This window comes from Nesoenas mayeri (assembly GCF_963082525.1).
Source record: "Nesoenas mayeri genome assembly, chromosome: 10".
In the NCBI taxonomy this organism is placed as follows: Eukaryota; Metazoa; Chordata; class Aves; order Columbiformes; family Columbidae; genus Nesoenas; species Nesoenas mayeri.
The window spans coordinates 7,883,620-7,898,041 of record NC_137560.1 but is presented as its reverse complement, the minus strand read 5'-3'; the positions used below and the strand labels follow the sequence as shown (position 1 = coordinate 7,898,041).

General features: G+C 49.0%; 1 protein-coding gene across 1 annotated transcript; it reads left to right on the top strand.

The window, feature by feature from the left end:
• Positions 1-1,719: 1,719 nt before the first annotated feature.
• On the top strand, positions 1,720-7,977 carry TNNC1 (troponin C1, slow skeletal and cardiac type; the record flags this gene model as incomplete). The annotated part of the gene is made up of 6 exons (XM_080350356.1): positions 1,720-1,743; positions 5,530-5,560; positions 5,802-5,948; positions 6,860-6,974; positions 7,083-7,219; positions 7,837-7,977. 6 exons carry the CDS (start codon positions 1,720-1,722, stop codon positions 7,866-7,868), a joined length of 486 nt encoding a protein of 161 aa, XP_080206482.1. The 3' UTR covers positions 7,869-7,977.
• Between the last annotated feature and the right edge of the window lie 6,445 nt (positions 7,978-14,422).

The window sequence follows — 14,422 nt, the reverse complement described above, 5'->3', positions numbered from 1 at the left end:
GCTGGCTCTGCTGGGAATCCTGCAGGGGAAAGCAGCCTGGACTGGGGTTCACCTTGGCGAAGCAATTCACTGGGAGTCCCCGTGGGGGTGTCCAGGAGGGTTTAAGTGGTGGTTCGGTCACCCATCCCAGCCTTCAGCTTCACCTAAGGACAGGCTCCAATGCCCTTTAACAAATGATTACTAGCCTTCACAGCCTTTTCTGGCTTTTCTCTGTTCAAGGTAACCAAAATATTAATATGTTCCCATTCCGAAGCCTAACATACTTCAACACTTAATTCCTTAAATGTAACTGTTTTCGTTTTTATTACATCTGCCATGCTCATGCTGAGAAGAGGCAGAGCCCGGCCGAAGCCTGGGTAAATCAAAGCCAGCAGGCACCCACAGGACCGCAGTTCCCAGCAGACTCTGTAGCAAGTTAATCTTTCAAGGTTGCAAAACCTGGGAGGACACGGTGTGGGGATGTGGTGCTGCACTCACCTGAGCCCTCACTTCATGCTGACACCACCACGGGTCTCTGGTGAACCCGCCTTCAGCGAGGCATCCCATAGGGACAGCAGGTTTTTGCATGCAACGTGATTTCTCTTAAAGGGAGAAGGGTTTTTTAGAATAGATGGGAAACTAACAGCTGCATTAATATTTTCCATTTTGCTAGCTAACACCGATATGAGCGAGCTGGAGATGAGACTTCACACCCTGAGACGCCGGACACATCCTTTGGACACAAGAGGGAGTCCTGAATCACCAAAAGGAGAGGTTTTTGCTTTGGTTGCTGTGGATTAAAACGCTTTTCCCTGCACTGAGAAAACACTGGTCATCACTTGGAGGCCTTTGGTGTGTTTTACTCTCCAGCGTGGTGGGCTAAATCCACGGTAAAACCATCAGCATAGATTTTCCCCATTTGCAGTGGCCACTCAGCTCACAGGTTGGGTGAAGTGTCCCGGTTTCCTAAAGGACTGGGAATTATCCTGAAATCAAGCACAACTGACAGCCAGCCTCCCCCTGTGTCCCCCCCCATTTTGCAGCCCCAGCTAAATGTAGAAAATGGAGGCAAAGCTGCCTCCACACTTCTCCCTGCTGCAGCATTGGGACCACACGTTCTGCCGGCCTCAGTGCCCACACATATGCGGCATCAGCCCCTACGAGACCATCGGCTCTGGCCGCATGTCCCCTGGCAGCACATGCCCCCATGGGTGTGGGGATAGGGAGCCCCCAACACCTCCTTGGGCCATTTGCTGCTGGACGAGGATATTTTGGGAAGCATGCCTTTCCCATATCACCCAGTTTAATTAGGCACAGTATAATCTTTCTAATGCAACTTCCGGGGGGGGAAGACGCAGCAGGTGGAGGGGACACGGTGGCACGTATCCAGTCAGGACAGCCAAATATTGCAATATATCTGCAAGGGTCTTGCCGAAATCCAGCTGAAAGGGCTCTCTTATTCTGTTATCAAAGTCACGAGGAAAGCTCCAGCTGCCCCGGAGCGGGGCTGGGGCTGTCCCCGGACGTGCCAGCCTCAGGCTCGGCTGTGTCCCCGTCCCAAGGCATGCAGGCAAAGCATTCCTGTGGGGACAGGGATGGATGGGATGGGGACGGGCGTGCGGGGCTGTCGGTCACATCCCCTGGGGGCGGGCAGCCCCCTATATCAGCCGGGCTGGTGGGGGCAGTGCTGGCAGAGAGTGGCTGTGACGTCCCCAGGCTCCTTGTCCACCCTCTCCAGCCATGGATGACATCTACAAGGCAGCGGTAAGTGCCTCCCTTGGGGGCTGTGCTTTTGTGGGGGGAATTAAATGGTTTCCAGGGATTTTATAGTAAATTTCCCACAGCTGTGAGTTAATTCAATGGAGAAACACAAATAAGAAATAATTATAGAGTGATATGTTTTAGTCAACATAATCCAGGACATCCATCCATCCCACTGATGGCTCTGAGGGTTTTCTCATAAGTGTGAAACCCTCAACTGTACTGCTAAATTATTTACAATTACCCCTCTGGCTCCCCCTGGTAAGGCAGGAGATGGCCTGTAGGTAAAGTTATAAATCTCAACAAAATGTTGAAAGTATGAGAGTTGGCTGTCAGTTTTAGTGCAGACAAAGCAGAGCAACATTTCCCATGAAATGAAGACTATTTGTATGGGTTAAACCTCACCCTCTTCTTTCTGGTGCTTTGTAATTCTGCCAGTGCTATGTTTCCCCCTTCCTCAGCTGCATATTTTTCTGGGAGACTTTTAGAATAACCCTTGGCTTTTGTAAGTTATTTCCAAATATCCTCCTCTGCTTTGCGGCTCCTGGTGTCTGCTCTGCAGAAATCCAGAATGTGAGGTATGCTCTTGGGGAACGCAGAGCATCCTACCGGCTATTTTAACTTACACAGCTGCACGCTGTGCTCACTGTGTAAACCCAAACTATTTCATCTGTAATGAGGACATTGCATTGTTTTGTTACTTAGACGGACAGTGATATGCAGATGCAATAAGGATGAAAATAGATTCTGGATTGCATGGATTGCTACTGTGTCCCTTCAATAACTGGAGTTAAGAGCTTTTTGGTGATTTAAAAAAACAACATAGTTGATCAGATTTTATTTTAGCCAAGAGCATAGAAAATACATCATACAAGTCCTATTTTAATTCCAAGGTTTTTAAAGGGGAGAATGATGTTGCTTGATGCATAATTGAGGAAAAAACCTAAATGCTTGCACCTCTCCTGTCCTTTGGTCTGCCCTGAACCTTGTGAAATGGAAACCCCCGAGTGATCCCAACAGTGTGAAAAGGCTCAGGAAAGGCTGTACAATTTGAGTCCCCCAACCAACACCCCAAAAAGGGAGAAAAATGTGACCTGTAAAGTCAAAGGAAGTCCAGGCCTCTCTAATTAAGCTTTTTAATTAAATATGTTCTCTGCAACTCAAGGCACAGGTCCTCTCCACATTGTTTATGGACCTCATGCCTATAATTAGGGAGGAAGGCTGAAGTGTTTTGCAGCCTGCAATACCAAAAGGGTCTGTCCACCACCTGGGGCAGCGCAGGCAGAGAGCCCCAAAAATAAAGTGTTCCCCACCCGCAGGCTCCAGCCTCTCCCTAAATCTCTGCCTCAGAAATGGGCAAAATCCACAGGTGAAGCTCATCCCCACCTGAAGCCTGTGGGCTTTAGCAGAGTGGGACCACGGAGGAATTTAGCTCAGAAAAAGGAACTGTAGTGATAGAGAACAACTCAAAAATTCCTACCTCAGATACTGAAAACTTACCCCAAACATAGAGCCCTTGACCAGGAAAATGGGCCAGGAAAAGACCTTATGGATTTCAGTAAGGATTTTGCTGCTGGTTTGAAGCTGGGGCACACTGGTAAATGTAGAGCTCAAGTTCTGGGCATTAACTGCCAGCACCTCTACAAGGCAAAACAAGTCCAAGCCTGGCATAGATGAGATAAACAGCTTTTTATGGATCCATTCCCCAAGACTTTAACTGTAATAAAACATTTACCTGGAAAAAAAAATTAAAGAACTTCAGGTTCCCTGTTTGACTTCAATGGAAACATGGGATAAAGAGGAGAGCTGAAAAAAGCAGAATACATCCGATTTGGCATTACCATGGCTGCCACAGCGCTGAGAGCTCAGTGCTCACCTTCCCACAGCACAACTAGAGAAACCCATCCCTGCAATGATGTGGAGGGAAAAAGGAATAAAGCTGCAAACAGCACCCATGTCCACAGGACACTATAAACAGCTCAAGACGTCTCTGTGATAGAAGTGTCACTCTATAGTTACAATGCATTTAATTTACATAGAGCATAGATCTACAGCTATCATTTCAGTAGTCAAGGAAGCTTCAAAAGTGAAGTCTTTTTGCTGCACGCTGATGGCGTATATTAGTGTTGTATTTATGCCAAATTCCCTATGGGCAGCCAGAGAACCCAATGGATTTTCATCTTGCCCACTCATGCCTAGATAAGGGTGTACAAAGACAAAGCTATTTTGGGAACATTTTGGGGCTCTGTTTAGGGGCACTAAGAACAGTGCCAGGGACAAGTGTCCAGATAAAGGGCTGCAAGGATAAATACCGAAGCCTGGGAACAATCGGGGAGCTCATCGTTATCTCCAGCACCTCTCTCACCCGGACTTATAAATAGAGAATGCACCAAGAGGGTCAGGTTACCCAAGTGGCCGTGGACATCGGCCGAGGGAGCCCTCGCTCTGTCCAAACAATAGCACAAAGGGCTGGCAGCTGCCTGCCTGCAGCGCCAGGGCCACCGTGGGCTTGGCTTTCCTCCTGCAAAGGCAATCCTGCCGCTGTCCTTTGAGCTCTCTGGCTCCAAAGTCTTCACCTCCTGATGCGTGGGGGTGGGATGAGGCTCTCTGCCCACTTACTTCAGGCTCTGTCCTGCTAAAAAAAAGCATTTTCCCTGCCTCTTGCTGCAAGTAGGAGGGATTTCCAGCTGTTTTTTTGCAAAACCACTCCTCTTTGGGGCAAAAGCATCTGCCTTCCCTCAAAGACAGGGTGCCACAAGTGCCAGGTTGAGGGGTTCTGCCCTGACCAAAACCCAGCAGAGATGGCATAGAGGGCTGCTCACATGGGGCATGGAGAAGGTAGTAAGGGGACATGAGTGGGGCCAGGCACACCCTGCACAGGCAGAGGTAAGTCCTGGCCAGGGTCACGTCAGTGTTTTAGCAGGTGCTGCTGAAAGGACAGGTGGACATGGCGGTAGGGTCAGCAATTTCAGATAAGCGGGACCTGCAGACAGGAATGAAGCCAAGGAGAGAAACACCCTTAAAGAGGCATGACACAGAGCTGACTGATTCCTCTTTGCTCCGCTCATTGATTATTTTAATTTCTTGATGCTAACTAATAAGCTCCCACTGATCACCTGCCAGAAAAATGGATGGTAGGGTTTGGGAACAATCTGCCAGCCTGTTTTGGCTAACGCCTAATGGCTCTGTGGGCCATTTCTTTGGGGAGATACCCAAAACAGGCTAAAGGGAATAGCAGCTTCCTGCAGAGACAGAAACCTTTGTAAGGAACATGACTTGGCTGGAAGTAAACCAGTGCCTAATGCTTTGGATAGTGCAGAGAGTTTCCTAAATGTAGGGCTGAAAAACAATTACTGGGGATGGTCTTGTCCACCTCTCCCTCCCCAGGGACCTCTCCAGCATGTCCCACATCCAACTTGGCCTCAGTCCTCAGCTGCACAGCCATCCCGACAGCAAATAGAAATTATCCCTAAATGGTCGATACAGGCAAAAGGTTTTCCCAGTGGGTCTCACCTGCTTGTGCAAAGGCTACAGATGCTGCCAGCCCAGAGCAATAATCCTTGTTTCAAAGGAGTTGGGAAACACTTTTTTTTTTAAGAGGAAGAATCTCTTAGACTGCAATAAGTTGTGATATGAAAACCCCACTGGTTGTATATCCCATAGTCACAAGAGTGATTCTTGTGAGGCTCGGTTGCCCTTTGCAAAGGCTGTTGAACAAATAACCTTACCTTTTAACCATTAGCAATGCTGAGTAAGAAAAATGAGTTGGTTTTTCTGTTTTCCTTACAGGTTGAGCAGCTGACAGAAGAGCAAAAAAATGGTAGGTGCATCTTCAGCCTGACACTTCAGCCTAAAGACGAGCTCCCCAGCCGGCAGCCCAGCCCACCTCTGCAGCTACACCCCACAAAATGCTTTGGCCAGTTGGTGCCCAGCCTGGGCAGTTCTGGGTGTATGCACTGGGCAGGCTGTGCCTGGGATGAAGCCTCTGCCCCAGGGCTGCCCACCCGTGGGCTCAAGATGTGGGGCAAGACCCCCACATCACCTCTTCCCTCTCTCCCCAGAGTTCAAGGCTGCCTTTGACATCTTCGTGCTGGGGGCAGAGGATGGCTGCATCAGCACCAAGGAGCTGGGGAAGGTGATGCGGATGCTGGGGCAGAACCCCACCCCAGAGGAGCTGCAGGAGATGATAGACGAGGTGGATGAGGATGGTGAGAGATGTGGATTTATTCTGCTCTCCGAAGGACTGTCCCCATGTCCAAAGGTGTGGGGGGCACAGTGCGGGTTGGGAGCACTCAGTGTTGCACACTGCAGGCAGGATATGTGCTGGGGACAACCACAGACTGTAGGGAGCAACCTGCAGTGCTGCAATTTTGAAGGACACCAGACACCAAACTTCAGCACACTTTCTTCAGGAAACATCCAGGCAAAGAGAAACCATAAAAATTATTATTCCTACAATGACCAGGTTGCTCGAGCTGATTTTGAGGGATTACAGATACTCTGAAATTGCATGCATCCCTTTAAAAGCAGAAAATACAGGCTGAATGTGGCAACTGCCATTTCAGAAATGCCACAGTTACAGGTTTCTATCAGCAGGAAAGTCTGTCACTGCTCAAAGTGTGCACATACGTATTAAGTCAATCTTGGTTAAATCAGTGTGCCAGTGATCACACACAACAAAATGCACCATGTGCCAGTTGGGCAAAAACACCATGCCAAGCAATCATAAAACAAAAAAAAGAAAGTTAAAAATTAGGCAAAAAACCCCCACAAAACTGTACTGCTGGTGCACACGTACACTGCATCAATACCTGCCTTCCAGAGCTTTTATTATGCACAGGTGTCTCTATAGCAGGAATTTCCATTTGTCAGTGCTGTTTCCAGTAGGACTTTTGGTTCCTTTTGCCTTGGTAAAATGATCACAAAAGCTAAAAATTCCATGATTAATTCAGTCCATGGCCTCAGTCACTTAATGCCAGTGTCCTGAAAGCTGTCTCTTGCTGTAGGGCTGCTCTCCTCAGTTTAGCTCCTTGGTTACTAAAGGTCAGCGCGATCTCTCGCTTGGTGTTGCCCATCCACCCAGCCTAGCACCGACTGATGGCGTTTGTTCTGCCCGCAGGCAGCGGCACTGTAGACTTTGATGAGTTCCTCGTTATGATGGTCCGGTGTATGAAAGATGACAGCAAAGGAAAAACAGAAGAGGAACTCTCAGATCTTTTCAGGATGTTTGATAAGTAAGAGCCATGACTGCAGCATGGTGGGGTAGTGGGAGAGGTGCACCTGCCCCGGCTCCCCCTCTCCAGCGTGTCAGTCCATTGCTGAGCTCTTCTGTCCCCACACAGAAACGCTGATGGCTACATCGACCTCGAGGAGCTAAAGATCATGCTGCAAGCGACAGGAGAGACCATCACTGAGGACGACATAGAAGAACTGATGAGAGATGGGGATAAAAACAATGATGGCAGGATTGACTATGATGGTAGGGGTCTTGTCTGCAGTTTGCTCCTGAGCCCTTGAGCATCCCCCGGGTAGCTCCTGCGATCTCGGTTGCCTTCAGGGATGGGCATGAGCTTGTGCAGGCAGTGCTGGGCAATGCACCTGACTGCAGCCCCTGTTCGCACAGGGATGGGGGTTCCTTAGGCTTGTGAAATGCCAGCAAGAGCCTGGGGCTCCCTTAACTCTCCCCATGCTCTGAAAGCCAGCCTGCACTGAGGAGCCCTGCCCATCCCCTCCTGCCCCCTAAACACAAGCACCAGGGCTGAAGGGCTGTATCTTCAAATGAGATGCTGCTGAAATGAGCCCCAGACCATTTCCAAGCTGAGCCAATGGCCGTGTTGCTGCTGACGTGCTCACCTCCGGCATTTTGGTGGCAGCTGAGGGGTGGTGCTGGGCTTCGGTGACATTTCCAGTGGGAGTCACGAGGAGTGCTTGCCACGGCCAGAGGAGTGGTAGCCATTCCCCCTCAGCCTCTCGCACATTGGGGGGGATGGAAGAGGAGATGGGGCTGGGGAAAGCTGCCAAGAGCACACTTGGCAGCTGAGAGGGCACTCTGGTCCCACCTCACACTGCTTGTCTCCGATGTCTTCTCCTTGGCAGAGTTCCTGGAGTTTATGAAGGGAGTTGAATAAATCTGAGGCCAAATCGACAGCTCTAATCTCCTAACCCCTCCAGCTCTCCTTCTCATCTCCTTGGCTAAGCCCCCCGGCTACCGGCATGAAGACTGAGCACTGAAAAGGGTGGCCATAAGGAAAATAAAATGCATTATTACTGAGTGCCTCGGATGGTCATTCCTTGAAGGTTTAGGGAGAGCTTCACCCTGGTTGTGTGCTCATGACTAATGGGAGCCATGTCAAGCACCATTGAATCACATCTGGGAAGATGACTCCACAGCTGGACCTTAAAGCCTCCAAAGAGGTACTTTGCCACCAGCCTAGGGGCAACCCCTGGCCAACAGGGCCATGGGTGCTTGGTGGGGAGCTGCAACGTTGCACCTCCTTGCCCCCACCGTGGTGAGGGCAGCAGGAGCTGGTGCTGGACTCAGGAGCTGGCAGCGGTGCCTGCTGGTTTAACTGGAGCATCAGCAGCATTTTAGTGACAAAATGAGAATTAACAATCACTTATGCCATCACCCACCAAAATCCCTGGGCAAGGGACACCTAATCTACACCCTGTTCCTGTCCCAGTTGTCCTGAAGGGACACTGCTCCCTCCTCCTCGCCACCCTCATGGCCTCCCTGTGACGCATGCAAAAATAAATATCTCTATTTTCTTTGGAAATGTGAATAAAAGCCATTCCTATGCTGGACTGGATACCTCTTTCCCACCTCACCCAGCCCGGGGGGAGGCAGGCACCGGCAGCTGTGTGGCACCTCATGGTCCTCCAGCAGCCCTGGGTGGGAGCTTCACTGCAATAACTGAAACACCCAGTTTCCTCTCAAAAATCCCATCCATTGGGGTCACAGGGGCTCTGAGCAAGGCACGACCCTACTTTGGGCCCTGGCCCCAGGCACAGGGTGACAGCAGGGCCAAGGAGGACAAGCCATGGTGTCTCTGAGGCCCCTGGGTGCCATCTTCTCCTGTCCCAAGGAAGTGTGGCATTCCTATGGCATTAGCAGCTCCCCTTGCACATAGCTGCCTCCTCCCATTGAATTACAGCCCCAGCACAGCTCATACATTGCAGTCATGTTGCTAAAATGAAACGTTTACCCAAGCAAAACAAACATTGGCAGGGCAAGGCAAGAGACCGAGCTGGTGCGAGCCCCAGCGATGCTGCCCTCAGCCCTGGGCAAATGTGCCGCCATGTCCATGCCCTTGGGCCTGCTGCACCATCCCTCTGCCTTTTCTCCCCAAACCAGCTTTTTTTTTTTTGTTTCGCCTCAGGAAAATAACACCCTGAGCAGCTGTATTTTATGTGACACACACTCTCATTTATAGCAATAATAAAATATTGTAATTCAGGGCTTGAGGTGAAAACAGCCATCAGTTGTTTGGAAGGACCCAGCTGTGTCTTTCCTCTGGACAACCAGCACCAAATATTTTGCCCAACCAGGGCTTATAACATCAGAGAAAATGCGAGCTCAAGCAGCTGATTTTCCTTAAAACCCAGGGTATTTTGGGAACACCCCTAAAGCAAACATCTGCAAGTCCTGCTGAGAGGGGTCTCCCTGAGGGTTCCAAGCCCTTGATGTCATAACTCCTGCTAATTCAGCAGAACTACAGGCACAACAGAAGCCAACGAACACAGAAATGTGTTGGGTCAGACAACCCCATGACAGGAAATGTTCCTGAGTGTTCCTGTCTTTGTTTCCAATGAATCCGTAGCCTAGAGATAAAAAACAATCATTTTCCACCTCCCCAGTGTAGCAGCAGAAGTCATTTACCATTGAGATCTGCTTCTGAGGACACAGTTTAAATGTTTTACCCCAGATCTGGACACCTTCACAGAGGCGCAAATACCTGGGCTTTGAACATGAGCCAAGGTGACGACAGCTTTCCCCATGGCCATGGCCATCCAAGTCATGGGCAACCCACACGCTCACATCACATCTCAGCAGGCATCACCACCAGTCCCATCACCTTCCTCTGTCCTGACCAGATCCCAATACCCAACAAGAACATCTCCAAGATATTCACCACTGCTTACTGATAGGCCTTGGCTCCCTAAAGACTGAACAAGTGAAAAAAAAAAAAAAAATCAGGAACTTTCCCAGCTTAACCCCCTTCCTTCAGCCACCTTGGTAGCCTGGGGACAGGCCTGGACCCTTGCTGCGATCCCAGGGAAAGGACGGCTGCAAAGAGCCACCCGGCCACGTGCGCCAGCTCTCCCCCCTTGGTTCAAAGGCACAGGCAGCAGCACCACTTGGCCTTGCTGCCTACCCGCTCTTTTCTGAAAGCAAAACAGGGAAAGTGGTGGTTGGAAAGGAAGAGGACCAAGGCCTTGTAGCAGCTGAAATTTGGCCCTAGAAGAGCTGACACACTGGGACCTATTTGGGCTTTTAAAATCCTTCGACCAGAGGTGGGAGCAGGTCAGCACATTCTGAGTGAAGTCAGAAAAACTGCTGCAAGACCTGCTTGTGTTAACACACCGACTCTCCTCCAGGAGGAAGGCAGCAAATGCCAGGGGGTGCTGCGGGTGCATTTCACTGTTGGCTAAAACACAGGAACAACTGCATTAGGAATCTAACATGACAGGTCAGCGAATGGGTTAGATGGCCAAAAAACTAGTAACTAGTAAAGGATCAGCCTGGCTGAAGCCTCCACAGAGGGGATGTGCCTGAAGTTGTGCTGATAATGAATGAAAACCACCCAGAGGAGTCCCAGTACCTACGCAACTCCAAACAGACCTGCAGTTTTCCCCGCACATGTAGTGAACCTTTGGTGCCAGAAGCCTTTAAGGAACGTGACATATATCCACAAGTACTACTTAAATAAAGCAAAAATCTTTTGAATCATGCATCCATTTTTTTTTTTCCCAATCAGGTTATAACCCATTTACTACCCTCTAAACCAGTCCCCAGATCTGTGTGCTCACAGCCCCCCAACAGGAGCTGTGCTGGCAGGTGACAGCAGCCCGTGCCACCGGACACAGCCACAGCTCTCAGGCCATTTGCTCTGCACACTTTAAATGGATTTGAAGTGGATTTAATTCCTACCCAGGTTTGCAGCTTTTCCAACACATTCAAGGTCTCTCTTCAGCCCTTAGTAAAACGTTGCTGTGTGAACCAACTGCAGGAAGATGCGAGGACATTTTGTACTCATCCCCTTAACAAAACCTCTACAGCTCGCCCAGTTACGCATCTGCCACCAGGGCAGCAGCAATATAACGCGAGCTAAGGCACATCACATAACCATTTCACCCTGTTGTGTGGCCACACCTGCAACAGCCTTGAAACTTGGGCTAAGCAGAACTCATGTTCCATTCACTGCTTTTTGCCTGAACACACTACAGAAAGATGGTGAAGGGGGAAGGAGCAACACACAGCCAGCCCTACTTTCAATTTTCACTGTGAACACCAACATCCCCAGTGAATACTCTGCCCCATCCAAACTTTTTGCAGTGCTTCAGTTTCTCCTCAGTTCCTTGCTCTTGGCTTTCAGCATGACAGCTCACCTTTGCCAGATGAGCTGATTCAGTATTTGGTTACATGCCCTTTGCTTCCCTTTTTTTTTTTTTAATCGAAGAAGGGAAAAAGGGAGCCAAGCTAAAACCTGATACCCAGTCCTCTTAACTGCAAAGAGGAGAAATCATCTGCAGCAAGCACAACGTACAGCAGCAGCAAGCACAAAATGTATAACCTGATGTACAGCAGTAGTAGAGACACACCCTCAAGCTCATCAGCTTCCTTCAGGATACCAAGGACTTAATCATCAGAGTTTTGAAGTTTTTAAATGTCAAAGATGACAGAGCTCAACATGATGGGAATAGTTTCAAGCAGGCCCCAGCTGCCAGTTCCGTCTCCCGGGCTCTGAATACGTAATCCTCCTGAAAAAGATCTTCAGCCTCACTTGACCAACAGAAATCAAGACAGAGAACTGAAATGATTTCACAAGACAAGCAAAAGAGGATGAAGACACACCAGAAGGCCATGTCAGCACAGACTCCCCTCCACAGCTTTTCCATCTGGGCTGGGGCAACCTCTACCACAAGGAGGGAAGTTGTTGACTGAGCTGTCACAGGGTTAGAAAACACAACAGATGATCAACCAGGCAGTGTCCTGTGGGACCACCATGTGTGCAGGGAGCAGACAACAACAAACCTGACACCGAGCTGCTGTGGAAGCTCACAAAATTCCTGTCTCTTGCTACACAATGATGCCTGGATTAAGGTTACGTTCCTCCGTGCTGCATTTTGTCACGCAGCCGCTATTTTGGTCGGAAAGTCAGCAAGCCCATATTTGGGAAGCCGTCCCACTGAAGGGCAGCGTGAAGGGCAGCGAGATGAAGAGGCTGCTCTGCAGGCAGGCCTGGGGGAACTGCCTGGAGCCACAGGGAGCCCAAATCCCGCTCCGTTTCTCCTTAACACCCCAACATCCTTTTCTCAGCCTGACCCTTGCCTCTCTTCCCTCAAACCGCAGCCTGTGAGTGAGCTGCTCTCACAGCACAAGCACTCTGGGGAAGATGTCAAGAGGGTTTCAAGATGAAATCCCTTCCTAGATAAGAAAGCCTTAGGGCTAGAGCTTTCATATGCAGAACTTAAACCAGTCTGGATATCTGCAAACACACAGGTGAAGGTACAGCAAGACAAACACAAAGTCCTCTGTTCAGAAGCTTTTTCTTTCACTCTTCTTGTTACAATGCACATCTGCAGCAGACTGACCTTCACCTACACAGCTGGACCAGCCAGCCTCCTCCAACACCAGCAGCAACCCCAGGGGACACCTCCCCATGTGAGGTGTCTCTGCCAGCCCTGACAAGGGCTGCAATGGGCTGCCCAGCAGCTCTGGGCCAGGGGTCGAGGCTGCCAGAGGTGTGTCACCTGAACTACAGCTGTCCTATCTTGCCTTTGGAGACAAACTCACTCAAGCAAGGACAGCACGAGCCACACAGCTCAAGACCTCCAATACCAACACACACTCAGATACCACTGAGGCTGCTGGGATTTAAGCATTGTGGACTTATCTCTGGATGACCTACTATGTGGCAAAAAAACCTCTCTGGGGAGGATTAACACCACTAGGAACCTCTCACTTCTTGGCCTCCTGCCTGTCCTGAGGGCAGGAGTGACCAGACAACCTTTTTGTCTTGACTATTTAGCAGACTCCAGCAGGTGGTATCAACCCTGTGACTGCACATCCCTCCGGCACAGCACCCCTCCCAGCCAGCACGCTGCTCCTGCACAGCATTAAAGTTCTTTCGGCTGACAACTGTCAGTATCCACAATAGTCCAAGAGATACACACAGCAGGAGTCAGACAGTTGGGGGTTGCTGACTTCCCTCAGACTTCAAGAGCCCTTGACACCTGATTTTTGAGTTAGCAAAGAAGGGAAACTGGGAAAAGACTTGTGAATTCAAGAATTTAAAATATTTAACTTATTTCAAAATAACATTGCATTTTGGATGTTGGCTAAGCTATTAAAGCAACTACATTAACTGAATGTTTTAGTTGACTATTATTTTTAAAATCCAGGACATGATCTGCTGCCACACTGCAAACTTCCAGGCCTTCTGTAGATTCGTGAATTTACACCACCGGGTGGACAAGTACTGGAATTGCAATTTCAGGAACAGTTTGTTGTATTTTAACAGGTGGCTCATTTCACTAATTACAAAAAAAAAATTAGCTCCTGAATCAGCTTTGCTGGCTGGTGGGACCTGGAGAGTGAGGTCCCCTCCTGATCTACAGGGCAACTGTAACAAAACCCTGTCAACAGAACTCTCAGGCTTTTGAATGTTACTTCCCTGATCTCACCAGTCAGGACATTCCATCAGGTAAGTACTTTTTGCTGCTAGAATGAAATATCTCCACTAAAATACAGTAGCTATGAAAAATATAGATATTTTATATTATCCTATAACCTTGCATATTCCCATGGTAGCTCCAGTAGCACTTTAGCACTTTCAAGTATTTCAGAATACAACACACACGACTTCTAACACCAATTGCTCTGATCTCAAACACCACAGCTAGCACTCCAAATCATCCCATTTTTGAGGATTTCTGTAGTTGTAACTACCATATCCAGACAGTACACCAGCAGACATGTGACAGCCCTTGGAAATCTCACCTTGCTGTAACAACATGAGGGACAATCATAAACACGGTTGTATGTGAGAACTCTGAACATCCACACCAGTATCACAAATAATTTTACCTGTTCAGAATACTGTCACCTAAGAATCCAGGCAGCACTTGCTTCAGTTGGTATGAAAAGAAACAAGTTGTTTCTTGTTTAAATTGTAGAACTTCACTCAATAATCATTTCACAACTTGAAAACAGGCTTGGAACTACTAAATGCTCATGGCCTGTACCAACCATCATGGCAGAACAGCACTGAGGAAGGAGCAGCTGTACTTTGTGCACATGGAAGCTGACAACACCACCATAAAACCTCCACCTGGCTTCATCTGCCAGGGAACATAAACACACTGGTCACTATACACAGGCCTGACGCACAACTGGCATCTAAAATACAACTCAAACAAGACTTCCGGAGGGCTCTCTTCAAATTCGGGAGGTGAAGAC